Here is a 26,716-nt window from a genome sequence, read left to right on the forward strand (position 1 = left end):
CTTAAATAGAAAAATGTAGTGGACATAAATAAAATCGGTTTTCAAACCTAGATATAAAAACAATAAAATTGGGTCAGAGAAAACGTGACTGATAAGTCACCTGTTAGGTTTTTAAGTAGTCGAATGACATAAGCACAAAGGATTAGTTTGAATATATACAGGCAGAATTAGGAGTCAGTCAAGGAGTCTTGAACGAACGAGTTGGAATGAGTAGACGAGACAGGTATGTTCTCAGCTGGTTGGGAATCGTTAAGCTATGGACGCATTCAGCTGAAAAGACATGTGTAATCCCTGAAAACGGAATGGCGTTCAACCCCAGAACAAAAAGTCACAACAGGAATAAATGTAAAACACGGAAAAACAATTTTGTTGGCTGAGTTATCGGGGTGAAAAATAACTCATATTTTTAGAAATGCATCTGGAACAATACAACGATAGTTCCGATCAAAAGGTGTGTCCTTCCCTTGTGTGGGCAAGTAGACAATGGTGCTATTTGTCCCTTTTGTTAAACTATTGTTGAAGGTATCTATATCTGTTTATTATATGTGTTAAAAATGTACACACAAACGCAACGAACATTACATAGACAACTATATAACATGTACACCGGTTTGTCCCCACGTTTATGCATACTTGTTTTATATACACTCGCTATAAACCCATTCATGTCATACAGACCCCCCCCCAACAATATTACAGTATTTGTTTTTGCATATAAATATAACTTAGCATTCTAAGCGCATAAGTTGTCTTTTAATATTATTCAAATTATTTGTATGTTTATATATTAAATAATTTATTAAAGACAATCTTTTTCTTTATTTTTAGGTTGTTGCCACTTGATCTCGAACGCAAAACGCCATGTAAAGAGAACTTTTTAGACTATCAATTCTGCGTGCATTTGATTTGTAATGATCCTGCAAGGAACGCACCTGATTTAATGGAATTGAATATCATGAAGTAAGGCAAAATGTTTGCCTCGGCCAGGAAATTCTCAACATTTTGAAGTTCTTTCTTAGTTGAGAAAAAAATCAGGAGAAATAATTTGTTTTAAATGCTATGCAAATAAAATAACCCCTGACAAATATGAGATTCCAGAAAAGGTTGCTAACTGGACGCTTCATTCAAGTAATTGAAAATTTACTTTGTTTCATAAACAAAAGCGTGTTGATGGGAAAATTTTTATTTTATTAGTAAATTTAAAGTCAGTTGATACTAAATGTGTCATTTAATATATCGAAATTAACTATTTAAACGACAAAAAAAAAACTTTATACGTTTTCTGAAATGAATTAATTATACGAACAGAAATATAAGACGTGATGCGACTTCTAACTTTGTCTCCAAATTCAGCAGATGATGTGCCGATGCTGCAACCACCATCTGTAACCGTTGCTGAGGATTCAACACAGAATAATAACACGTTGTTCAACGATGATGCCGAGGATAATATCGGCTCCCTTTATTATGTGGTAGCCGTTATTTTCATCTACGGCTTCTCGATAGTGTTGATGATTGCCTCGCATATTCGCAAAAATCAGCAAGACAATCAACTTCGAACCTATCTGAAAGAAATGGCTTTGCTTCGCAAAAAGGACCGACGAGAGAAGATTTTGGGCAGAATGACAACCCTCGGTGTGGCTAACACGGTTTGTAATAATCTTCATAATGCGATCTCTGGGCCAGGAATGTTGACATCAAATATCAACAGTGGGCAGGCGTTGGTCAGCAGTGGTATCGGAAGCATTTGTCGGACCCAACAATCGGTTCCAGCCGATTGCACTTTTGCTCCTGTCAATGTGGCCAACAGTTGCCCATATGGTATTCACACTGTCCTTAACGTGGGCCCTAATCCTTCAAATATAAACCTCCAAAGTACAAATTATGGCCAGTATTCCAAAACTAGTCCACGATCCTTCTTTCATGATTGTGTTGCTAGTTGTAATAATGAACCTTTGGTATCTGCGGCACAACCATCGACCATGAGCGGATCGAGTACATATGAATGCGAGTCGGCCTGCAACATGATGCCGGTTGCATCTTTCACCACAGCCGCTACCATAACAACAAGCAATAACATCAACAATAATTTCTCCCCGCCATCCTCTTCCTCCTCTTCTTCATCATCATCTTCATCATCGTCATCCTCCTCCTCCTCATCATCATCATCATCATCGTCAACGTCTTCCAATCCTTCATCTGTCTCCACCACCGCTATAACTACAATAGCTAATACTCCTGTTGTTTCATCCACCATTCCAGACGCTATCAGCACTTCTATTCTCACGTGTGATTCCACTACTAATAAAACGGGCAGTGAAGATTTCTTTGCAAAGTGTCAGCCGCAGCAGCTGCAGGAGCAACATTACATTAATAATCAACAGAAGATTGACGAGGCTCAAGAAATCATGTCACTTCAAGCTCAGCTCACACAAATACAACTGAAGCAAAAACAACAGCAGCAACCATTAAATAATTGGTGCTTGAATTCTTCTGAATCAGCTTGTGTTAACGAAACAGAAAGTAAAGGGAAACTACAGAATGAAACGAATATTCAAATCATGAATGAAAATGTTGTTACTTAACAGACAATTTCTATGCACTGTTACAAATTGTCAAATACCAATGAACAGATTTACACAAGCATTAATCAGCATTTTTTATTACAAGTGATTAGTATTACTTGTTTAATGTATATCAATATATATGGTTGTCAAAATGTAGTCTCATTCGGTGCAATTTTCATAATATATACTTGGGAATTAATAATAATGCTTATATATATGTGTGCGTGTGTGTGCGTGTGTGTGTGTGTGTGTGTGTGTGTGTGTGTGTGTGTGTGTTGTTTTAGTAAAATATGCTTTTCAATTATATTTCATATTATATATATTTGTGTCTACCAATCCTTTCTGTTTAGAAGTTCAATGTATGTGAAATATAACAACAGAGCTTATATGACATTCCAACAATGACAGTATAATTACATTCCAACAATGACAGTATAATTACATTCCAAAATCCAAATATTTATTTTTCATCCTCCAGCACGTTAAAACTTTGGTACATTTTTTATAGATCCGTTCTGTTATGCAGAAACAAATGGTTATTATTATGTCAATACCGGCTCTTTTTGTGCATGTACTTTTCAGAAAAATTATAGATTCTTTTCTTATATATATAAAATGCATGAAATATAATATCGCAAGAAGAAAAAAATTAATAGAAAACTCAATATCGTGTGTTTGTTCGTGTTGGTTCATACTATAAAACTAGATAAGTTTTATCCAACATATGAATTAAAGTGTTTTAAGAATTTATTTAATTCTACAAAGAAATTACTATTATTATTATTATTATTATTATTATTATTATTATTATTATTATTATTACTACTACTACTACTACTACTACTATTATTACTATTATTACTATTATTACTACTATTATTATTACCATTATTATTATTATTACCATTATTATTATTATTATTATTATCATTATATTACTATTATCATTATTATTACGATTACTTTATTTATCTAATATTTATTTTCTGTAATTTATTAACTAGCGTTTTATCTAAAATGGGTTTACATTGGTTGAAAATACGAAACTAATTCTTTACATTTTATACATTTATTTTTATCTATTGTTTTTATATTATTATTTTTTAATATATTGACTCTAACTCTAATCACCCATACTAAGTGAAGTTATTATTCCCAACATCTCTAACAGAATATAAAGTCTATCTTATAATGAGCAAATGTTTAATAGTAAGAAAAAATATTAATTAACTAGGTCAGGTTTTAATAGTGAAATTAAAAGCACGAATTTAATGAGCATATTTTTTTTTTCCTTTTTATTCATTTATCGTTTGGATAAACGAATTTTAATTCAATCACACTCTTAAATATTAGCCACTTTGAATATTAGCCACTTTGAATATTAGCCACTTTGAATATTAGCTACATTGCAATATTAGCTACGTTGCAATATTTTTTTACTCATAATGGGGGGCGGGATATGGTCCCTCAGAGTTGGGAGATTCTATTTATAAACGTTGCTGCTAGAAACTGACGAATTAAATTAATTCACGTTCTGCTATCAACCAATCATAAACCAGAATTGCTCCGTTAAAATTAGACCTTCTTTAGCAACCTTGCACATATTTTTTAATGTCAACACAAGAAGGATTTTTTGCTGCTGTCCGAAATATTTACAGAACAGCTGGCCATTGAGAATTCTTCTTCACTCCAGGACTTGTAACTACCCATCGGGAACTTTTTTGAAACTAAACATGGCTTACAACTTAAGACTCTTAAATATTAGCTACTTTGAATAAAATACAAAAATATTCGGAGTATTCTCCGATATTATCAATAAATATAGAATACATCTGGATTTTGTTTTCTCCAAATATAATCTTCGTTGAATAATATTGTAACAATCTTTTCCTTTGAATGAAATATTATTTGGGTCTCCAAATATAACTTTAAATAATGAGTTTTTCTCACAAATTTTATTTCTAATTCTCGAATTCCTCCCAAGAAAAATACACTCAATAAATTTCTTTAATTTTTCAAAATAAAACATTGACTCTTTGTCAACATTTCTTATTTTTAATTCTCGGATTTTTCCAAGAAATAAATTCGTCTTCTCAAAACTGTCAAAAATATAAATTAAATATATTTACCTAACTAAGAGATCAATCGTCTCAACTTCTGTATATTTTGAAAGTATGTTAAAATAACGCGTATTTAAATTTCTTCTCAACATTTTATATCGAGTTAACATAATGGTTGGTTGGTTGGTTGGTTGGTTGGTTGGTTGTTTCTGTTTTACGGCATATCAACCCTTTTCGGGTTATTTAATGCCGAATCCAAAGATTTTGAAGAAAATTTTTTTTAATAGAATATATTTGTTGTTTTCACGTCGGTTTCTATTTAACCCATAGTTGGGACCCTAACAGGTACTACCACTCCGGGTCAGAGTGGACCTTTTTTTTTTTTTTTTACATAGGCATCACCACTTATCAAGGCCGATAGGCCACTCAAGGATAAGGGTTGAAGAGTGTACAGTAGTCAAAAGGAAAATATAGTAATCGATAGTAATGGAAGTTCGGTAAATTTGTTAACTTAAGTGGAACGGCTCATCAGAAACTTGTTCACGTTGGATTTGAAAACAACCATATTATAGACAGCTGGAAAGCAGGAAAACGGAAGACAATTCCACAGGCGTGCAGTTCTAAGAAAGAAGCTTTGATCATGGAATCTATGTTTAGGTTTAGGCACAGATAAAGAGTGGGGAGAATTATTGATAGTGTTTTCAGCTAGTCGAGTGTTTCTTGTGAAAGTTTGGCGAGGGGGGACCATAGATTGAAGCTCAGTCGAACACTTTCCATGAAAATAACGATAAAGCAGAGACAAACTCGCAACATCTCTTCTGTGAGATAAAGGTTGCAGCGAAGAGAAAAGGACATCTCCCACCAGGCCACAAAGTCTATTTTGAAACCTATCAAGGCAGGACAAGTCTTTTCTAGCAGCTCCTGCCCATATGTGGCAATAGTATTCCATCCTTGGACGTATCTGGTTCTTATATAGATAGAGAATTGCATCAGCAGTGAGATATCTACTGGATCGATAGAAGGATCCGACCATTTTTCCAGCAGCCTTGGCAACAGATTTGATGTACGTATTCCATTTAAGATCAGGAGTAAAGGTCAAGCCCAGAAGCCTGTCAAAACTTGAGGCCTCCCCAAGACGAGAGCCATTCATTTTAATTGATGCCAGATGGGGATCAGAACGTTGATGATGTAAAGATAGAAGCTTGGTTTTAGATGCATTAAAAGTAACCAGACACTCCTTTCCCCATTGTACAACGTGATCAAGATCAGAGGAGAGAATCAGAGAGAACTTGGTCGTTTACTGTCTTAGATGTGCTACCATAGATGGTAGTGTCGTCAGCAAAAATGTCTACGAATGATGTAAGGATGTAATTAGGAAGATCATTAATGTAGATCAGGAAAAGAGTTGGGCCCAGGATGGACCCCTGAGGGACTCCAGCATTTATACTGTGAGCTTCTGATTTTTGCCCATCAACTACTACTCTTATGAACCTATCAGAGAGAAATGCTTTAAAAATTGAGAAGACATTTCCAGCTGTACCATAGCTGGAGATCTTGTGAAGTAAACCTTTATGCCATACCCTATCAAAGGCCTTTGATATGTCAAGAGCAATTGCCCTAGAAAGGTTGCCTCTGTCGAGAGATTCGCTAATCCTATGAGATATAACTGTAAGCACATCTGCTGGGAGCAATGGTAATTAAAGAGTGGCTCCACACTCCCCAAATCCCACAAGCTGGGGCCTCACCACTGGATATAGTTTACGGTCATATTCAGGACCCGCATTGAGGGACTCTTACCCTCTGCAGGGGGGAAGTCGGCATATTCTAATGCCCCACCGACAGGGTCTAACATAATGGAGAATAATTCATTGACGTAAGCACATTTATGTATTTATGGCGTAATTGTCGTCTGTGTATTCGTTGACATCATGTGATTCGCAACCAATGAAATGATGACACGACAGCAATCATTCTAACATGAACAAAAGATCGTCTGATCATGGGTAATTCTTTTTGGCACGCCAGCACGCCAAAAAGTACGCCACGCGCCAAATTTCATTCCGTCATAAAAACAACTTTTTACAGAAAAATAAACTTATTTTTACATAAAATTATATATTAAAAACCGCGATTATTATTTTTAAAATCCAATGAAGTCAATGTTTTCGATTGGAAAACAAAACTATTTTTGTTTTTTATAAATCTCTGTGCGGCGTCACGGCCACCGAGAGCCACGGTATCAGTCATTGAATTATTTTTTCTAAAGAATAAAATTGAATAAAGTTTATTTTTACAAAAATGTTTAGATATTTACCTAGCGAATAAGCATAGAAATAGATATGAAAAAACACGTTTATTATTGTTGAAAATCAAAATTATGCACCGGGTATGAAGTTTTTTTTTGTTTGTTTTTTTTTTCTTAAATGAAACTGACTTTGGCATACTGATGATTTATTTTTTCTAAAGAATAAAATTGAATAAAGAATGTTTAGACATTTACCTAATAAAATTTAATAAATAATGTTTAGACATAAAAATATATACGAAAAAACGCGTTTAAAAAATCAAAATTATGCCCCGGGGATGAAGTTGTTTTTGTTTTGTTGTTTTCTTAAATTATGGTATTATTACCATACATTAACATGGGTACTAATTAGAGGTCACCATTTCGGTAGGCTCCCACTTTGGGGCGCCTCCGATAACAGGGAGAACTGGAGCGCTGAAATAGAAAGAAATACTGGTAAAAGAAGACATTGTCTTCTTATAAAAATGAGGACGTGTAACGCGACTTTGTTATGAATTCATGAGGTTTTATATATCCAATATATACGTGTGTTTTCCCGAAACTCGGGTTACAAAGAAAGACAGTGCATTTTGTAAAGTCTGTATTAATGTTCAATGCTCCTCTTGGCTACCTAACGGGAGCTGAGGAGTGAGGCGTGTGTTCTGTCTCTAGTCGCCGTGGAAGTAAGGACGTTTCCTTCACTTGAATATCCCACGTAAACCGTTCTTGCTTTTCATTGGCTGGAACCTCTGATGACGTATAAGAATAAAGGAAGGAAAAGAGAAAAGAGTAGGGAGAAAGAGAGAACTAAGGTGAGAATACAGCCTAGTCTCGTAGTAGTAGCAGCTCGCTACAAAATAAGACTGACTTTGATTTGATAAAATTGTATTTGGCGTGCCACTGAATTTTTTCCTGAATTTATGCATTTATTTTTATGTTAGATGGTTTCGTTAGCCCTTTCTGTGAATTTGCAAAAACACAAACGTGTAACTTACTATTACAGGTTCCGAAAAGACACCTCTAAAATAAATTTAAAACAATAAATGGGGTTTATATATATATATATATATATATTATATATATATATATATATATATATATATATATATATATATATATGCTTATTCCCTAGGTAAATGTCTGAACATTCTTGTAAAAGTAAACTTTATTCAATTTTATTCTTAAGAAAAATAATTCAGTCGTACGCCAAATACAACATTCTAAAACAAAGTAAAATAAAAAAAAAAAAATAGATAAAAATGTAAAAATAAGTTCTTTTTGTTCTGTAGAAAGTTGTTTTTATGACGGAATGAAATTTGGTACGTGGCGTACTTTTTGGCGAACTGGCGTGCTGTGTGAAAAAAAAAGGGGGGGGATTAATGATTGCTCAAGAGAGGGAGAGAGGTGTGCACTTATCTTGCTTACTAACAAAAAGCGATTCCCTTGCCTTCTCTGCCTTTTGAAAGTTTTTTCCCCAGGTCAGATGACAGTTAATCACATGACCTTTTGGTTATTTAAAAGAAGGTTCTGTCCAGTGGTTAAGTTTTTTTTTTAGATGCATTTGTGGCTGGTGCCAGAAAGCTACTCTTTGATTACCTTAGCTTTGCTAACTAGCAATTGTTAACAGACGTTGCGCAAGAGATGGGCAATTCTTCTGCAACTTTCCTCGACTGAGCAGCCATTGGATTTTAAGGGAAAATTAATTTTTTTCACATTTTACGAAAGAATCCTTTACTAACATGGATAGAAGCAAGGCAGAATTACAGAAAAGAATTTCTCTTCTATGGACCAAAATCAGAACTATTCTGGAGATGGCTCACTTGGAGGATGAACTTTCTAGTAAATCATTTGATGCATTGCAGAAATCTGTTACCGAATATTTGACTGAAGTTGACATATGTGTTAGCAAGATTACGCTGTTATCTGAGGAGGAGGAGGACTGGGTTCAAATTGAGAAAGAATCTCTGGCACATACCCTGAGATTCAGAAGGGAACTTGAGCAGCTCGAATTAAAGTTCCTCCCTACTACGTCTGAGTCTATAAGTTCTGTTCCATGTTCCCCTGGAACTGAAAGAGGTGTGTCTTCTTTTATCGTGAAGCCGCCTCAGCTTCAGATTACTGGACCTACCTTTGATGGACTGGAGATGCAAACCAACCCCATGAGTTTCAAGAATTTCCAATCCAGATTTGTAAAATTGTGTGGCCGGCATGGCTAACGATGCTGAAAGACTGAATTTCCTGAAATGTTCGCTCTCCGGTCAACTTTTGTTGCTCATCAATCATATAACTATTTGCAACAGAAATTATGAGGTTGCCGTTCTGTCCTGAAGAGCGAATACCTCGATGAGGATGAAATAATAAACCACATATTCCAGGACATTTTGGACTTCACCTATAAACGAGATAGAGGTTATACCACTTTGACTAACTTCATTACCAAAGCAGCCTCTCTTCTGTCAGAGCTGGAAGATTCATTCGGCTGTTCTTTCTCTAAGGACCATTCTTGGGGGCTCGACATATGGCAAAGATTCTCATTTCCAAATTCCCCAGAGAGGTCCGAGGGGAGCTGATTCAAATTTCTGGGAAGAGAATCCCCACTTTGTCGTCTATTTTGCAGGATACTAGGGAAGCGGTTAAACGTCTTCTCATCAAAGGGGACGAAGTCCCTGGCTCCACCTTCAATACGAGTTGGAGGTCATTGGGGGATGTTTCATCTAGGCCAAGGCCTGGTCCCTCTCAAAGGAATTCTTCACTTCAGGCTGACTCCACTTGTCGCACTCCAGGTGAAAACTTCTCATGCCTTCCCCCTGTTTTGTGTGTTACTTTTGGCAAGGATGACAACCAGGTTTCCGCCAACTGTTTGTTGGACACTGGCAGTGGCCGGACTTATCTGTCGGGTAAGGTGTTAGAACCCCTTGGTTCCTTAGCGTCCGTTGGACTGGATTGCGAACTCAAATTGACTACCATACTTGGAGACTGTAATAGGCGCTTCAGGGAAGTAAAATTGGAGGTGAGTGTTGGATCACATTCTCCACATTCTCTTCCTGTACTAGTACAGGAGGACCTGGATATATCTGTGCACATTGAGGAGTTGGATACTCTTTTAGACGGGTTCCAACGTCATAATTGCCCCCTAGCAGGTAGATTTGAGAGAGGCACAAACTTCATTCCAATTCATGGAATAATTGGATTGAATTTTATTCAAAGCTTGGATTTCTTGTTTGTATGGGCAAGCCTTTATTACTCCAACAGGACTGGTTTCCTTTGGTGAGGTGAAGCAGTTCCTTGATTTGGACCATTCTCTGGATGCGAACCCAGAGAGTCTTGCCTTCAATTCTGTTCTAGTATCAAGGGATGAAGTCAACCCCTCTCACCTTTGTTTCGTGCTGGAGTAACAGAGCAAGTATGAGGATCCATTTAGTGATTTTTTCCCTGACAGTGACGTGCAAAGGGGATTAGAGAAAATGTTTGGGGTGGAGTTGCTGGGAATAACAGAACAAGGATTAACAGATTATGATGAGTGGAAGATTGTGCTCTTCCAACAATCCATCTTGTTTAAAGATAGCAAGTATTACGTCCAGTTGTCCTGGGAGGAAGATAAAATATTGCGTGTCCCCTCCAACCATGCTGTCGCCTTGTGCATATTAGAGCATATAGTGGAAACAGCTTTACCAGGACTATCTGCAGGTTTTCCAGCAGCAAGAACGGGAGGGTAGAGGAGATTTTTGTGCCTCCTCAGAGATTTAACGAATTTATTGGGATTCCACATAGACTGGTTGTGAAATCGAACCCAACTATGACCACAAAAATTCGGGCAATATTCAACTGCAGCCTCAAGGTTGGAGACTCTCCATCTTTGAATGAAACTACTTACAAGGGAGTAAACTTAACAAGTGACCTGTTAGATTTGCTACTCACTTTCCGCTCCAATAATCATGTTGTGTTGGCAGACATCAAGAAGGCCTTTTTGATGATCCGCCTGAAGATGGAATCAGATAAGAACAGGTTCTGTTCTTTTTTTTTGAAGGATGGTGAACGACTACGTTGTTTTAGGTTCAACACAATCATTTTTGGGGTTGCTTCCAGTCCTTTTATCTTAAATTATGTTCTCTGATATCATGCTGCGCAGTTTCCCATGGATAACTGCAGATTTATGATGGAAAATAACTTCTACGTGGATAATCTCATCATGTCTAATGATAGTCTAGAGGAGCTGTGTGGATTATACACTCTCTCTTGGGAGCAGTTACATCAAAGAGGCATCGAACTACAGTTTTGCAATTCTGACCATGTAGGAATTTGAATCAAGATGGAGGAGCATGGTACACTGAGTGTTCATAGCAGTGGTTGGGAAAAGGTACTTGGTTATCAGTACTGTCCTCTCTCCGACACCCTTCGATTGGCTGCGTTTAAGTGCAATCCTGATGCTTCTACTAAGAGACAAATTCTCGAGGAGACCGCAAGAGTCTATGATCCTGTATCATTGTGCTTAACCGTTTCATTGTGAGGTCGTATTCTGCTAAGCAAGCTTTGGGAGAAAGGATTAGGGTGGGATGTGCTGGTTCCACCTGAATTTTTTCCTTATGGAAGAAACTTTCTTCAGATCTCTCTGGATTGGGGACCATTTCCTTTCCCCGTAAAGCACTCAGTGAAAGTGAACCTGGCGAGCTCTTCCTGTTTTGTGATGCCTCCCCGGAAGCCTATGGGTTCGCAGCATATGTGGTTCAGAAGTGTCGATCTTGTTTGGTATTTGCCAAAGCTAGGGTGGCTCCTTTGAAAAAGAAAACACTTCCTACTCTGGAGCTCATGGCTGTGTTCCTGGCCATGAAGTGCCTGTCTACGATTTTAAGAAACTTTGGAGGATTCACTCCTTCTGAGATTCACGTAGCCACAGATTCTCAAGTGGTCCTCTCTTGGCTTATCTCGGGGACCATCATGAGTAAGAACCTGTTTGGCCGAAATAGGCTAAAGGATATCCAGCAGATGAGCATTAAATTAGAAGCCACACTCAGCTTGTATCCCTCATTTTAGTACATTTCAACGGCAGAGAACCCCGCCGATTTGATCACAAGGGGAATGACGCTGGAAAGGTTCAAAACCTGCTTCCAATTCTGGTGCTATGGTCCAGGTTGGTTGAGTGGCGGCACCACTCCATGGGCTACTCAAGACTTACCATGCCTCAACAAACACAGCCAAGGTATAGCTCGTGCATCTTGGAATGCTGCGATCCTCCATGGAGGGAAACACCTACTGTTCTGTCCATGGAAAGGTTCTCTCCATTTAATAAACTCTTAAGAGTGACTTCCTTAGTCCTGAAATTTATCAATTGCTTGCATCGGTTAGAAGTTGACAGTGAAAAACTGGCAGCAGTTTTACTTATGCAGACGATGCAATGCCAGGTATATGTTGAGGAACTAGATTTTTTGCTAGATCCCTCGGGCAAGACGGTACCTGGGTTGGTGCGGGACCTTGATTTGTTTATTGATGGTGAAGGTCTAATCAGGTCAGGTGGCAGAATTGGTAGATCTCTCCACTTTCGCAGGGAGGTTAAACACCCTATTCTGTTGGCAAAGAGTCACCCGATTACCAAGCTTATCATAATGGATGTGCATGCTAGGTGCCAGCACTTGGGAATTGCATCCACTTTAGTGGAACTGAGATGTTGTGGGTACTGGGTGCCAAAAGGCAGACAGGCAGTGAAGATGATCCTTACTTCATACGCACTGTGCCGAAGGTACAATGCCAGACAGGTTTTGCCACCCAATGCAGCTAACTTGCCTGCATCCCGTATTGAACTGGAAATTTTCTTCAAGCATACAGCAGTGGATTTCACCGGTCACCTTTGGGTTAGGCAAGGTGGTAAGGAGGTGAAAATGTATCTACTTATCTTCACGTGTCTCTGTGTCAGAGCTATACACATCAAAGTGGTACCTGACATGAGTGTGTTGGCCTTTCTGCAGGCATTGGTACTGTTCACGAACCTGTATGGCATCCCGTCTACCATTTACAGTGATAATGCTAAAACTTTCCTAGGAGGCAGTCGATTGTTTAAAAGGTTGATGCTAAACCATGATTACCAACAGAAGTTTGGCTCCTGTTCTATCAAGTTCTGCCCCATTCAACTTTACACACCTTGGGTGGGAGGTGTTTGGGAGAGTAGTATTCAGACAATTAAGAATTGTCTTTACAAAGTGGTTGGTAGAGGTGAGATGGATTATTTTTCTTTACTTACCATCATATCGGATATCCAAAGTGCTATCAATAACCGTCCTCTGACATATCGAGAATCTACAGAGAAAGAGTTAGAGGCAGTAACTCCTAACATGTTTTTGTGGCCTAATAAGAGTCCTGGGTTGCTTTTAGATCTGAACGATGAGGATTTTGCCTCCAACCTTACACCCAGCCGAGAAAGGCTGCTCAGGACTATGCAGTTTCGGTACCAGTGCCTGGAGAGTTTCCACACTCTGTGGTATAATGAGTACCTGTTGAGCCTCCGGGAGAAACCCAAGGGGCGTTTTAGAGTGTCCTTCCAAAACAGATTAAAGGTTGGAGAAGTGGTATTGGTGAGGAGCCTGTAGTAATATCATAGAACTACTTTCATACGCGCAAGAGTTGTGGCCCCTGGCATATGAATATATACGAGGTTCTTACTTCGCACTCGGACATGGGCTAGTCAACATGTGTATATGTTTTCCTTATGTATATATGTATTAATAAATCATTTGTTCATATAAACGTCTCTGATATAATTCAAGCATGAACATATGGCGGTTACCATAATGTAATTCTTGTTGGGTAGGTCATCATTTCGGCAGGTCCCCCTTTTGGGGAGTCGTCGAAATGAATAAGACGGGAGTAGAAACCAACCTGGGAATAATAATAAAGAAACAAAGGAACTTCCAAACGAAACGGTTTTATATTAATTTCAGCGTACAAGTGGTATCGAGTCATAGAAAGTTCATGATTTTCATTTATGTTCCCTGACTCTGGAACCACTCGCGTCTCCATCTTTTTGCTTCCAACACTTTTGTCTTTCCCACCAGAACTGTTCTCCGTCCTGATTGATTACAACCTCTGGTCACATTTTTGAGGAAAGGAGGAAGGAAGGAAGGGGGAAAGGGAAGAGTAGAGAGAAAGAGACATGTAATGAGGAAATAGTAGTCTTGGTTTCACTACATGAGTCCCCCTCCAGTAATGGAGTTAGTTAATATCCTTAGAATTACTACTATGTCTACTTCTGTTTAAAAATAAAAATATTCATTTTTCTTTTTCCATGTCACTTTTCTTCCTGATTTAATTTATACATGCCACCAGCAATTTTACAGAATATACATGAATTTTACTCTCTACTTTATCGGTATCATCTGTTCTGACATCCTTATCATTAGTAGTACCTATCTGTGCTTTCTCGGTCACTCTAGTTCTATTACTGCTAGTTGGCTCTGTAAACGGTTTTAACCTATTGATTGATATGTGTGCATGAGTACCGTTATTCATATCGATCTGGAAGTGTTTATCTGATCGAGTCAAAACTTTATAAGGACCTGAGTATGGTGCTTCTAATGGTTTCCTAACTCGATCAACCCTTAACCCTACTTTCTCACAGGAAAGTAAGGTTTTCGTTATAAAAGATTTTGCATTTCCATGAATAAATCCTTTTCCATCGTTGAGTACATCAATTTGGGACATCCATTCACAAAAATTACGTACATACTTGTTGTTAACTGGAGTTTCTTTTTCTACTCTCTGCTTGTGTATCAGCTGATGAGGAATCAATATTGGTGCTCCAGTAACAGTGGTAAAAGGTGAAAAACCTGATTCATTAGGGGTGCTGCGTATACCTAGTAGGATCACTGATATCGCTTTCATCGAGGATTCTTTTCGCGCTATTATCGCTGCCTTAAGGGTACGATGTGCTCTTTCAATCATCCCATTACTTTGAGGATGATAGAAAGTTGTTCTCAATCGGTAAAAACCTACTACCTTGGCCAACTCTTGAAACAATTCGCTCACAAATTGGCTCTGTCAGTTACAACATGCAATGGAACTCCAAATTGAGATATCCAGGCATTGATAAATGCCTCTGCTACCGACTGCGCATTTCGATCATTGGCTGTACTTCGATCCAGTGAGTTGCACGATCGATACAGGTCAGCAAATATTTGTATGGACTGAGGTAAGGATCTTACTAATTGCGCGTTACGGGTAACGGGCCAACAATATCAATATGTACCGTTTGGAAATGTGCGGATGGTAAATCAAACTCCTGGACTGCAGACTTTGTGTGTCTGTGAACTTTTGATGGTTGGCATACAACACATTCTACACAGAATTACTTGACTGTCTTATCTAAGTTAGGCCAGAAGTATCTAGACTTAATCAGTCTTATAGATGCTCCAGTTCCAGGGTGCGCTAAACCGTGTAAACTGTCAAAGACAGCCCTACAAAGCTCTTTTAGGACAAACGGCCTGGGGTACTTGGTTGAAGTATCACACAGGGCAGAGCCAATTTCACGTGACATGCAGTATTCTTTTAAATTAGTGTATGACTTTATTTCGTCATCTCCTTTTTGTGCCTGGGCTATTTCAGCCAAATCACATGCATCTATTTGCACTGCTAAAGCAGTTCTAGACATACAGTCTGCAACTACGTTCTCGTCTCCTTTAATATACACACGTCAGCGATATATTCAGCAAGTACTGACAAGTGTCGTTGTTGTCGATCCGACTTTGCGGGTGTCTGACTACAAAAGGGCTTCACATAATGGCTTGTGGTCAGCGAATAATGTCACGTGACGACCCTCTATGAGGTGACGGAAATGTATTACTGAAAAAATAAGCCGCCAGCAGCTCTCTATTGAACGTAGAATACTTGGCCTGGGCTTGCAAAAATTTTGTGGAAAAGAAACCTATAGGTACTGGTTTCTTATCTACTAGCTAGTGTAATGCAGCACCAGCTGCGTATTGACTACTATCCGTAACCAGGTGGTACTCTGTGGCTGAAAACTGCAGATGAGCTAATGCTGTCATTTCTGACAATTTGCTTATTATTGTTCTGAAAGCATGAGTTTCTTCTTCGTTTAGCTCAAACGTTGCTTTAGGGTCCAACCTCATTCGCTCGGATAGTGGTAGCACTATGGTTGCGTAATTAGGGACTAACTTGCGATAAAAACCTGTCATTCCCAAAAATCTACGCAAGCTTTTCGAATCTTTGAGTACTGGAAAGATTTCTAATTCTTTAATTTTTTTTGAAGTAAGCAACAAGCCTTCTTTGCTTACATGAAAACCTAAGAAGTCCAATTCTGGCACTCCGAATACACACTTAGCTAAGGAAATCTTTAAATTATTATCACTAAGAATCCTGAATACCTTATCTAAGTCTTCTTTGTGCTGTTGTTCACTTTCACTAAAAACTAATATGTCGTCTAAATATACGAATATACAATTTAATTTTAGAAATAGTTTGTCCATAAAACGCTGAAATGTGGCTGTAGCATTCTTTAAACCAAATGGCATGTAATTAAATTCAAATAAGCCAAAAGGTGTCATGACTGCCGTCTTAGGCACATCTTCACGGTGTACTTTAATCTGATGATATGCTGCAATCAAATCGATCTTAGAAAAATATTACTATGCAGCAAGTTGTATGCAAAATGAATTTATGTTCGGTATCGGGTAGCGGTCTGTCTTGGTAACATTATTCAGTGCGCAGAAGTCACCGCAAGCTCGACATGAATCATCTGATTTCTTCACTAAGTGCCAGGGTGTTGCCCACTCGCTACTGGAAGGCTGGATAACTCCAGTATTTAGTAAGTTCTTTAATTCCGCCTGTGCTGCGTCTAATTTAGGACTGTAAAGTTGCCTGGCTTTAGCAAAGACTGGTATCAATCCTGTGATACACTCCATCATATTCTTTGTCTGTATCACTATGAGGTGACATTACGCTACTATAGTTATTTATTATTTCATTAACGTATTCTGCTAGGTCTATTTTATTAATCAATACAGTATTGGTTTCAGTTACTGTGTTGACTTTAATTTTGCACTCTGTTACATTATCACGGATGGATCTATTCTTGCAATTCACTGCTATATTAAACTTGTTTAAAAAGTCAAATCTTAACAAAGGGTTAGTGACATCCGCGATCACGAAACTCCATTGGAAAGATCTTCTTAAACATGGAATCTTGACTTCTAAGCTAGTTTGACCATAGCATTTTATGCTTTTACCGTTAGCAGTCGAGATATGAACAGGAGTTGGTTCCAAGGTAATTCCATTTAATACAGAACGTGGTAAAATGGAAATACTGGCTCCTGTATCTACAATAAAATTTACTTTAGATGCTCCTATTCTTGCAGTAATTTCTAGTAACGGCGGCACTACCGGAGCAAACGCAGTTCGCCTTTTTACTTTTCCGAATCGCTAGAGGCGGGAGATGAGGGACGCGAGTTAGGTAGCATTTGTATATTGCTCTTTTTCTTTGGCCATTTACACCACGGCTTACATATACGAGTCTCTTCTGTGAAGTAAATATGGGCTCTACATACTCTCGGTCGCTGTTTCCTTCTATACGGGCGTAGACTGACTGGTGTTGTTTCGCCTGTATGTCTAGTATCGTGGTGACTTGTTTGAGCCTGACTTTCTACAGTCTGAAATACCGGTGTATTTTCTATTAACAACATCAAGTTGTCGGACAGTCAACCTAACTCTACCAAGGACATCTCGGTGTGAGCCGCTATCACCGGGGCAATTTGCTTCGGCAGTGCAGTGCACGTATAAACTTATGGCGCACTATTTCGTCACTTGCTCCTATTCTATTTGCAACTGTTAACATCTCCTGGAGGTATATTGACGGACGACCTGGCAACGTAGTGGTCCTCATCAATTTCTCCAAGAGTTCAGGTCTAGTCTTTTTGTAAGTAGACAATACCGACTCCCTTAATTTAGCATAATCTAACGAGTGTAAAACTGCTGGCGGTATATTCGTCACTACGTCAGGTGGCAATGCACTTATAACGGTATAAAATTTGGTCTCGTCCGTAGTAATACGTCGGAGATGGAACTGTGCTTCTAATATTGCAAACCATCCCTCGACACTAGTTTCCATAAATTGTGGGGGTTTTACACTTACTTGTTGAGCCATTATGATTTTACTAATATTATTTATTTGAAAAAAAATATTGTATGATTATTTTTATTATTATTATATCTTTTGTTAATATTTTTCTTTGGAAGCTGCGACCAAAAGAAATGGCGGGGAGGGGGGAGGGGGCTAGGTATAATAGAAAGGAAGGAAAAGCGTTTAGCGTTAAATTAACCGAGATATCTGTGCTTCAAACTTATTGATAAATATATATATATATATATATATATTTTTTTTATTTATTTATTTTTTTTTTTTTAAAGAAATATATATATATAGTTTGACAAAACCTGCGTTATTGTCCGGGCGAATTTCTACACGTGCTAATTTCCTCACGTGTTTAAGATGACGACAATTATTCTTGTATGTGTGTTTGAAAGTTTTTTTTATGTTTTTTTTTTTTTTTTTTTTTTTGTGTGTGTGTGTGTGTATCCGGGCAAAAATTTTTGAATTTTGTAGAACTGCATCTTACAATTAATTTGTTTTGTTTTTTTGTTTTTTTTTTGTTGTATTTATATATATTTTACAGGCCAGGTCCTATTTAAATCACGTAAATTATTCGGTAGGAATCACGTAATTTTTTTTTTTTTTTTTTTTTTTTTAGGGTGAGCGTGTTATAAAACAGTAAAAATATATTTTATCGGCACTTCTTTAGGCGGATTTATATATATTTACTTTTTTCTTTTTTTTTTTTTTTGCCCTCGGACTTTGCTGTTACGTCGTCATCGTTTGTCCATGTTCATATGGACGTCGGGCGTTCACCGAATTATGGCGGTTACCATAATGTAATTCTTGTTGGGTAGGTCATCATTTCGGCAGGTCCCCCTTTTGGGGAGTCATCGAAATTAATAAGACGGGAGTAGAAACCGACCTGGGAATAATAATAAAGAAACAAAGGAACTTCCAAACGAAACGGTTTTATATTCATTTCAGCGTACAAGTGGTATCGAGTCATAGAAAGTTCGTGATTTTCATTTATGTCCCCTGACTCTGGAACCACTCGCGTCTCCGTCTTTTTGCTTCCAAAACTTTTTTTTATCTCTTTTTGTCTTTCCCACCAGAACTGTTCTCCATCCTGATTGGTTACAACCTCTGGTCACATTTTTGAGGAGGGAGGAAGGAAGGAAGGAAGGGGGGAAGAGAAGAGTAGAGAGAAAGAGACATGTAATGGAGAAATAGTAGTCTTGGCTTCACTACAAACACACCCACACTCACATAACAATTCAACATGGTGGCAGCGATGAGGATGTTAAAAAGAAAAATTACTTTAAAAAAATTTTTAAAAAAACAAGACGTGACGGAAAAAAAATAACAACGGAAAACAAACATTCTTTCGAAAACAATTGAAAATATATTGTCTGGAATCCGAAAAAACAAAAAAACAAAAAAAAACACACACATTTTTCACAGAATACAAGTATTTATCAGGTATTTGGATTCACTTTTTTCTTTTAACACTCAGTGTAACTTCTTGTATTTTTTGGCGCCATTTTTTTAAAAACTTGTTGCTACTATCTCTTTTTGTTATTACTGTCTATATTACAATGTCTCGAAACGATATACCCTCATTGAACTGGCAAACAGAAAACCCTGCTGAAATCTTCCAACTTTTCAAACAACGAATGCAACTGTATTTTATTCTTAATAAAATAAAAACAAAACAACAAATAAGTTATATTTTACTGCAAATTGGGGATGAGAGGCTTAGAAGATTTAATACCTAGACATTATAATAATAATAATAATAATAATAATAATATCGGAAGAAGAAAAAAACTCTGCTGAATTTATATTTAATCGATTCATAGAACAGCTCGAGCCAAAAGAGAATTTTAGAGTGAATCGATTAAAATTAATGTCTTACAGAAAAAAAAAACAAGATGAATCGTTGGATGATTTCGTAAATAGATGTAGATGACTCACACAAGAATGTTCGTTATGCGAATCTTATCAACAACAACGCACAATAGAACTTATTATCGTCAGCACTCCAATTGTAGATTTCCACAAGTTGTTGGAAAAAGACAATACCCTAACATTAGAAAAAGCTATTCGCATCGGAAAAATGTATGAAGCTTCTAACATACATCTAAAACAACTTAGGGTTTTGTTGAATAGCAACGGAAATAGTAGCACCACTATCCAGACGATAAGAACATCAAAAAATTCTAAGAAATTTAACAACTGCTTTAATTGTGGTAGAAGCCATGAACTTCGTCGTGGAGCTTGCCCAGCATATGGATCAAAATGAAAAACATGTGGTAAAGATAACCACTGGGCAGCAGTTTGTTTATCAAGCAAAACAAAACCACGGCAAAGATCGAAGTCACGAAGCAGAGACTACAAAAAATCAAAGCCGGAGTATCAACCACAATATCGGAGAGACCAGTCCAAGAAAAAATGGCCAGTCCAAGCTGATGCAATATGCAATACTCAAGGAATAGATGAACAACTTGAAAGCCTTACTTTTAACAGCATTAAAACGTTCTCTATCACCCAGAGAGACGAAGCTTTTGTTTATGTAAATATTAAATTACCTAACAGAAACGGAGTCCACAGGTTGAGGGTGAAAATTGATACAAGAGCCCAAGGTAACACATTACCAGTCTCTACATATCGTAGAATGTTCCTGGAGAAATTGGATGCCTATTGTTTCCCAAACATAGAAAACAAAACAAGGAAAAACAAACTAATAGCATATAATGATACTCCGATAAAATGCTATGGTAGCATCAATATTTCATGCAAATACAATGGAACAGACTGGCACAACAATGTTTTTACATTGTAGACGTACAAGGGCCAGCAGTTCTAGGATTACCCTCACTAGAACAGCTCAAATTAGTCACCCTTCACTGCACAATCAGGAAAGAGGATAGACATCAGCCTCCTGCTGCAACACCAGTCAATACAATAAAAGACGTGATGCAGATGCACCCAGATCAGTTTGATAAAATTGGTTCCATGCCAGGGTCTGTGCGACTATCACTCAACAAAAGCATATCACCGCACATCGATGCACCTAGAAAAACAGCAATTGCTCTAAAAGACAAGATAAAGCAGGAACTTGATAACATGGTCGAAAACAATATTAGCAGATAGGTGACAGAGCCAACAGATTGGGTTTCGAGTTTAGCATACTCACATGAAAAAGATGGGAGCCTGAGAATATGTTTAGACCCAAGATACCTGAATACAGCACTCAAAAGACCACATCATGCCATTCCTACAGTGGAAGAGTTTCTTTTTTTTTTTTTTTTTTTTTGCAGGCGCCAAGCTATTTTCTAAACTGGACGCTAAAGCTGGTTATTGGTCGATACACCTGGATAGTGAGTCTCAACCACTAACAACATTTCAATCTCCTTATGGTAGGTACTGTTTTCAGAGACTACCATTTGGATTGAGTGTATCGCAAGATAGTTTCCAAATGAAGATAGATCAGATACTTGAACAAGTTGTTGGTGCAGTGGGAATCGCTGACGATGTTGTTGTCTATAGTAAAACCAATGAAGAACACAACCAGATTCTACAAAAGCTCATGCAAGCTGCTAATAATGGTCTCGTGTTCAATTTTACAAAATGTGAAATCAAATCAAAAAGCATATCCTTCTTTGGGATGATCTATAGTGAAATTGGTGTCCGTCCGGATCCAGAAAAGCTCAAAAATCTAAAAAACATGCCATACCCAACCTGTAAGAAAAAGCTACAAGAATTCTTAGGCTTTATCACATACTCGTCACCATTTATTCCTAACCTTGCTGACAAGACACATACTTTAAGAGGACTATTAAAGAAGGATGCACCCTTTCTTTGGGAAGAACACCACAAGGAATGATTTGAAAAACTCAAAACAGCAATTAGCCAAAATTCTACGTTAACATATTTTAACGCAACTGAAATACCAACACTACAAACGGATGCAAGTTTAAAAGGACTTGGAGCTGCATTAATGCAAAACAAAAAACCTATTGCATATGCATCAAAGTCTCTAACAGACACTGAAAAGCGTTACACATGCATAGAAAGAGAGCTTCTTGCAATTGTATTTGGGGTTCAAAGATTCCACATATACCTATATGGCCGTAAATTTAAGGTACTCGCTCATCACGATTTTACAGAAGTCACTGACTAGTGCATCTCCTAGACTGCAGCTAATGCTGATCAAGTTACATGAATATCAGATGCAAATGGAGTACATACCAGGATGGGAAATGACTCTAGCTGATACTCTGAGCCGTCTCCCTAGCACTGAAAACACAGACACAATTGACTTAGACGTGCAAGTCGATTTGGTGAGATTCAGGAGTGAGCGCCTGAACGAGATAAAATAGGAAACAAAGGCTGATCCAGTACTTGATCAGCTGCAAGAAATCATAACAGGATGGCCAGATTCAATAAAGGAAGTACCGCCAACAATACGGTCATACTGGTCATACAGAGATGAACTATCTGTCAATGATGGTATCATCATGAAGGGTCAAGGATTATTATCCCAGAAACCCAACAGAAAATCATTTTAGACCAGCTTCATTACAGCCATCAAGGTATTGAAAAGACATCTTCAAGCCAGGGATGCTGTATACTGGGAGAAGATTAATTCTGATATCGAAAACATGATCAAGAAATGTTGAATATGTCAAGAAAATCTTCCAACGCAACCAAAGGAAACTCTACAACCACATTACATCCCCAGCAGAGCATGGGAAGTTGTGGGAACTGACTTGTTTCACTGTAATGATCAAGAATATTTAATAATTGCTGATTACTACAGCAAATTCCTAATTATAAGGAAAATGACTAGCTTAACTACAAGCAACATGGTCATCTCAGCAATGAAACAGATTTTCTCTAAGCATGGTATTCCCACCAGAGTCATTAGTGACAACGGACCACAATATTCCAGTGAAGCATTCAGAGAATTTGCCCAACAATGGCAATTTGACCACATAACGTCATCCCCAAATTTCTGAAAATCTAATTGCTTTATTGAGCGTCAAATCCAAACAGTTAAAAGAACACTAATCAAGGCAAAGCAAGCAGGCAGAGACCCTAATTTAGCAATGTTATGCCTACGAACAACACCAATCAGTCACAAGTTACCAAGTTACCTGGTGAACTTTTAAACAACCGCATTATGGGATCGAATATAATTGTGAAAATTCCAAATCCCAGATTTCCCAACCCTGACCATATCCATGAACAACTAGAACATAGACAGAATATACAGAAAATGTATCATGACAGAACAGCTCATGATTTACCAGCACTTGTCCCGGGACAAAATGTTCGAATGCTAGATAATCAAACAGGGAAATGAAAACCAGCAACAGTTTTAAGTAAACCTGAAGAACCCAGATCATACATCCTTCAACTCCCAGATGGATCTTCAAAAAGATGAAACAGAGCCCAAAAGGGCGACTGGAACATCTACCCGCAAACAGGTTCATTTCAACGATCACATCACCTCATCACAAGGTGAACACACTAACACAAACAATAGCTTACACCAACTAGCACCAAAACAGTCAACATATAACACAAAATGTGGCCGTGAAATACATAGGCCAAAAAGATATAAATAACATATATACTGGTGTATATAACAGACATTTGAACAATGTTTTTTTTTTATCTATCTGGTAAGGGGGATATAGTAATATCATAGAACTACTTTCATACGTGCAAGAGTTGTGGCCTCTGGCGTATGAATATATACGAGGTTCTCACTTCCTGCTCGGACATGGGCTAGTCAACATGTGTAATATCTTTTCCTTATGTATATATGTATTAATAAATCATTTGTTCATATAAACGTCTCTGATATAATTCAAGCATCAACACACCCACATCCACATACCAATTCAACAGAGCCCACATAAGCCTAGGCCGTTTTGGGTTCTTGGGATCATTTTGGAGATTTTTTACGGAGAGGATGGGGTAGACAGGTCAGCAAGGGTAAAAGAGGGGGAGGGGATGCGGTGCATATCCACTCGTTAAAAAAATTTTTCCCTCTTGAATTATCCTTAAGTGGAGAGGATCAAGATGGATTCATACCGGCATCTGTTGATAGGCCTGAGGATGGGATTAATGCTATTCCTCCTCAATCAACACCTGCCAATGAAGTAATTTGGCTTTGTCCTTTATGCGGTTCTCCATAGGGTGATCAGGACATGATTTGTTGCGACAGATGTGATGACTGGTGTCACTTCCAGTGTGTGGGAATCGAATCGTCTTCACCTCCTGCCAGACAGAAATGGTATTGTCCAAGTTGTGCACCTAGGAGACGGCAGTGAGGTAGACCTAGCCTCCTCCCTGAATAATTAGTAACCAACGAAAAAAAATAACCAAAAACTTATACTAACACGTTAATTTCCTCGAGTAAGTGCATGCCTTATATTTTTTGTTTTCCTTCATTTTCTTTTTTTTCTCTTTCCTGGGGAATGTGTGAAAAAAAAGGGGGGGGGGTTAATGATTGCTCAAGAGAGGGAGAGCGGTGTGCACTTATCTTGCTTACTAACAAAAAAGAGATTGCCTTGACTTCTCTGCCTTTTTAAAGTTTTTTTTCCCCAGGTCAGGTGACAGTTAATCACATGACCTTTTGGTTATTTAAAAGGAGATTCTGCCCAGTGGTTAAGTTTTTTTTTAGATGCTGGTGCTGGAAAGCTACTCTTTGATTACCTCAGCTTTGCTGGCTAGAGATTGTTAACAGACAGTCACATTGCGGAAGAGGGGGGCAATTCTTCCGCAACTTAAGGTAGGTGCACATTGATTCCTTTCCTCGACTGAGCAGTCGTTGGATTTTAAGGGAAAATTAATTTTTTTTCACAGCTGGCGTGCCAAAAAAAAAAAAATTACCGTCTGATCAACAAAATTCAATAAAATCTGAAACCTTAAAAACAAAACAAAACGAAAAAAACAAAAACAATTTTACAAAATATATTTTATCCTGAGCTTTTTGTTTTAAATGATATAAGGCCGGAATGAAAAATAAATTCTGAAATCCATGGGGTAATCTCCAAAAATACCGTTAGGGCTTACAACATGGCCGCCAGAAGAGTCACGTGATCCGGTTGATCCAAAACATGAATCGCCGTATTACGAAACCGGAAAACGCAAATTTAAAGCAAACTTTGACAAACAAGCATAATAATTAAGTACAAAAACAGTTTTTCAATATCATAATAATAAATAATTTATTTAGAACGGTCATTTAATTTTTTGTTGAGAAACAATCACAGTGTTTATAAAAAATATTTTATTCAGAGTTTTTCATAAAAATGGTATTTAAAACAAGGTGTTCATTTTTTTTAAGATGTAATGTTATAAAAATATGATGTAAAAAAAAACAGTTTATATTATATTTTTAATTTTCATTTTATAAATTTAGACAGAATAGATGGAGGCGATGCAACAAATTAGCTCACAAAATTTATTTGGGCCGACTCTTTCACGTGCGTAGACATTTTGTAAACATTGTTTTTAAAAAATAAAAAATAATACTTCTATTATGTTTTAAACGACTGTGATAGTTTATTTTGGAAGTATATTTCATAAAGAAAATTGACAACCCACTTTAAAAACAGAAATTACGAGTTTTATATATTTTATTCGCAGTTTTTTGTTGGGGGTGTCAAAAATTCCGCCTAAAATTCTGATACACCTAGTCGACCACTTGTTTGTTCTGAATAAAATACTTTTTATAAACACTGTTTTAACTAAAAACAACCTAAGATTGTTTCTCAAAGTTTGCCTATTTTTATAACAACATTATATCAACAAAAAATTAAATACAAACAAATTGTGATTGTTTGTCAAAGTTTGCCTTCAAGGCTGCGTTTTCCATTTGCACGATTCATGTTTTGGATCAACCGGATCACGTGACTCTTCTGGCGGCCATGTTGTAAGCCCTAACGGTATTTTTGGAGATTACCATCCATGGGATATTATTAAACAAATATCTTATAAATGATTTGCTTAACACATATTGAACAATTATAAAATATAAATTGAATCATAATCGAACTGAAATCACAAATAGTATAAATTAGAAACATGAGGTAATAATTCATAAGATGCCATGAATTTGGCAAGCATTCAATTATATGTGTGTGTGGGGGGGGTATATATATGAATATATTTGAGTTAACAAGTACAAATATATCTACAATACAAGGGAACTAATTATTAAAATGTCAAATTAAATTATCTCCCTTTCGCTGGATCGAGTAACTAGTTAGGTATGTAAAGACCTTGGATACGAAATAATTTCTACTTGAGTATCTATAAACTAATTCAATAATAATTTATTTGTAGAATTAAATTAATTCTCAAAACACTTTAATTCCTACGTAGAATAAAAATCTGTCAACTTTTACACTATGAAATAAGATGGCTGTCGAAACAAACACACGATGTTGAGTCTTCTGTGATTTTTTCTTCTTCTTACATTATATTGTCATTTTTTTTTTATATATCTAAGCAAAGAATTTCTAATTTTTCTGAAGAGTATATGCATGACAAAAGAGTATTATATTGACAAAATAATAACCATTTGTTTCTGCGTAACGAAACGCATCTATAAAAAAACAGGTACGTGCAAAATGAATGCCGATGCTCAAAATGTATAGCATTTTTACCCCTCCTTTTAATTCACCAAAAATCA

At 37.2% G+C, this 26,716-nt stretch overlaps 3 protein-coding genes across 4 annotated transcripts in view; all 3 read left to right on the plus strand.

Annotated features, from left to right (window-relative positions):
- The window catches only part of LOC145256453 (uncharacterized), a 136,761-nt gene extending 133,529 nt beyond the window's left edge, over window positions 1-3,232 (plus strand). For both annotated transcript variants that reach the window (XM_080115391.1, XM_080115383.1), the window contains exon 2: window positions 829-3,232. In XM_080115391.1, coding sequence (XP_079971517.1) covers window positions 1,323-2,585 — 1,263 coding nt within the window. In that variant the 5' untranslated portion in view covers window positions 829-1,322 and the 3' untranslated portion in view covers window positions 2,586-3,232. The remainder of the gene's footprint in view (window positions 1-828) is intronic.
- Window positions 3,233-10,707: 7,475 nt separating this feature from the next.
- On the plus strand, window positions 10,708-11,025 carry LOC145261269 (uncharacterized). The gene has a single exon (XM_080119730.1). It carries the CDS (start codon window positions 10,708-10,710, stop codon window positions 11,023-11,025), a length of 318 nt encoding a protein of 105 aa, XP_079975856.1.
- A 1,060-nt stretch (window positions 11,026-12,085) lies between these two features.
- On the plus strand, window positions 12,086-13,489 carry LOC145261270 (uncharacterized). The gene has a single exon (XM_080119744.1). It carries the CDS (start codon window positions 12,086-12,088, stop codon window positions 13,487-13,489), a length of 1,404 nt encoding a protein of 467 aa, XP_079975870.1.
- Window positions 13,490-26,716: the final 13,227 nt, after the last annotated feature.

This window comes from Euprymna scolopes, chromosome 3, assembly GCF_053919585.1.
Source record: "Euprymna scolopes isolate OS-2025 chromosome 3, ASM5391958v1, whole genome shotgun sequence".
Classification (NCBI taxonomy): Eukaryota; Metazoa; Mollusca; class Cephalopoda; order Sepiida; family Sepiolidae; genus Euprymna; species Euprymna scolopes.

Coding starts and splice junctions, on each gene's coding strand:
- LOC145261270 (XM_080119744.1), top strand. CDS start 12,086: ATGCCTCAACAAACACAGCCAAGGTATAGCTCGTGCATCTTGGAATGC.
- LOC145261269 (XM_080119730.1), top strand. CDS start 10,708: ATGACCACAAAAATTCGGGCAATATTCAACTGCAGCCTCAAGGTTGGA.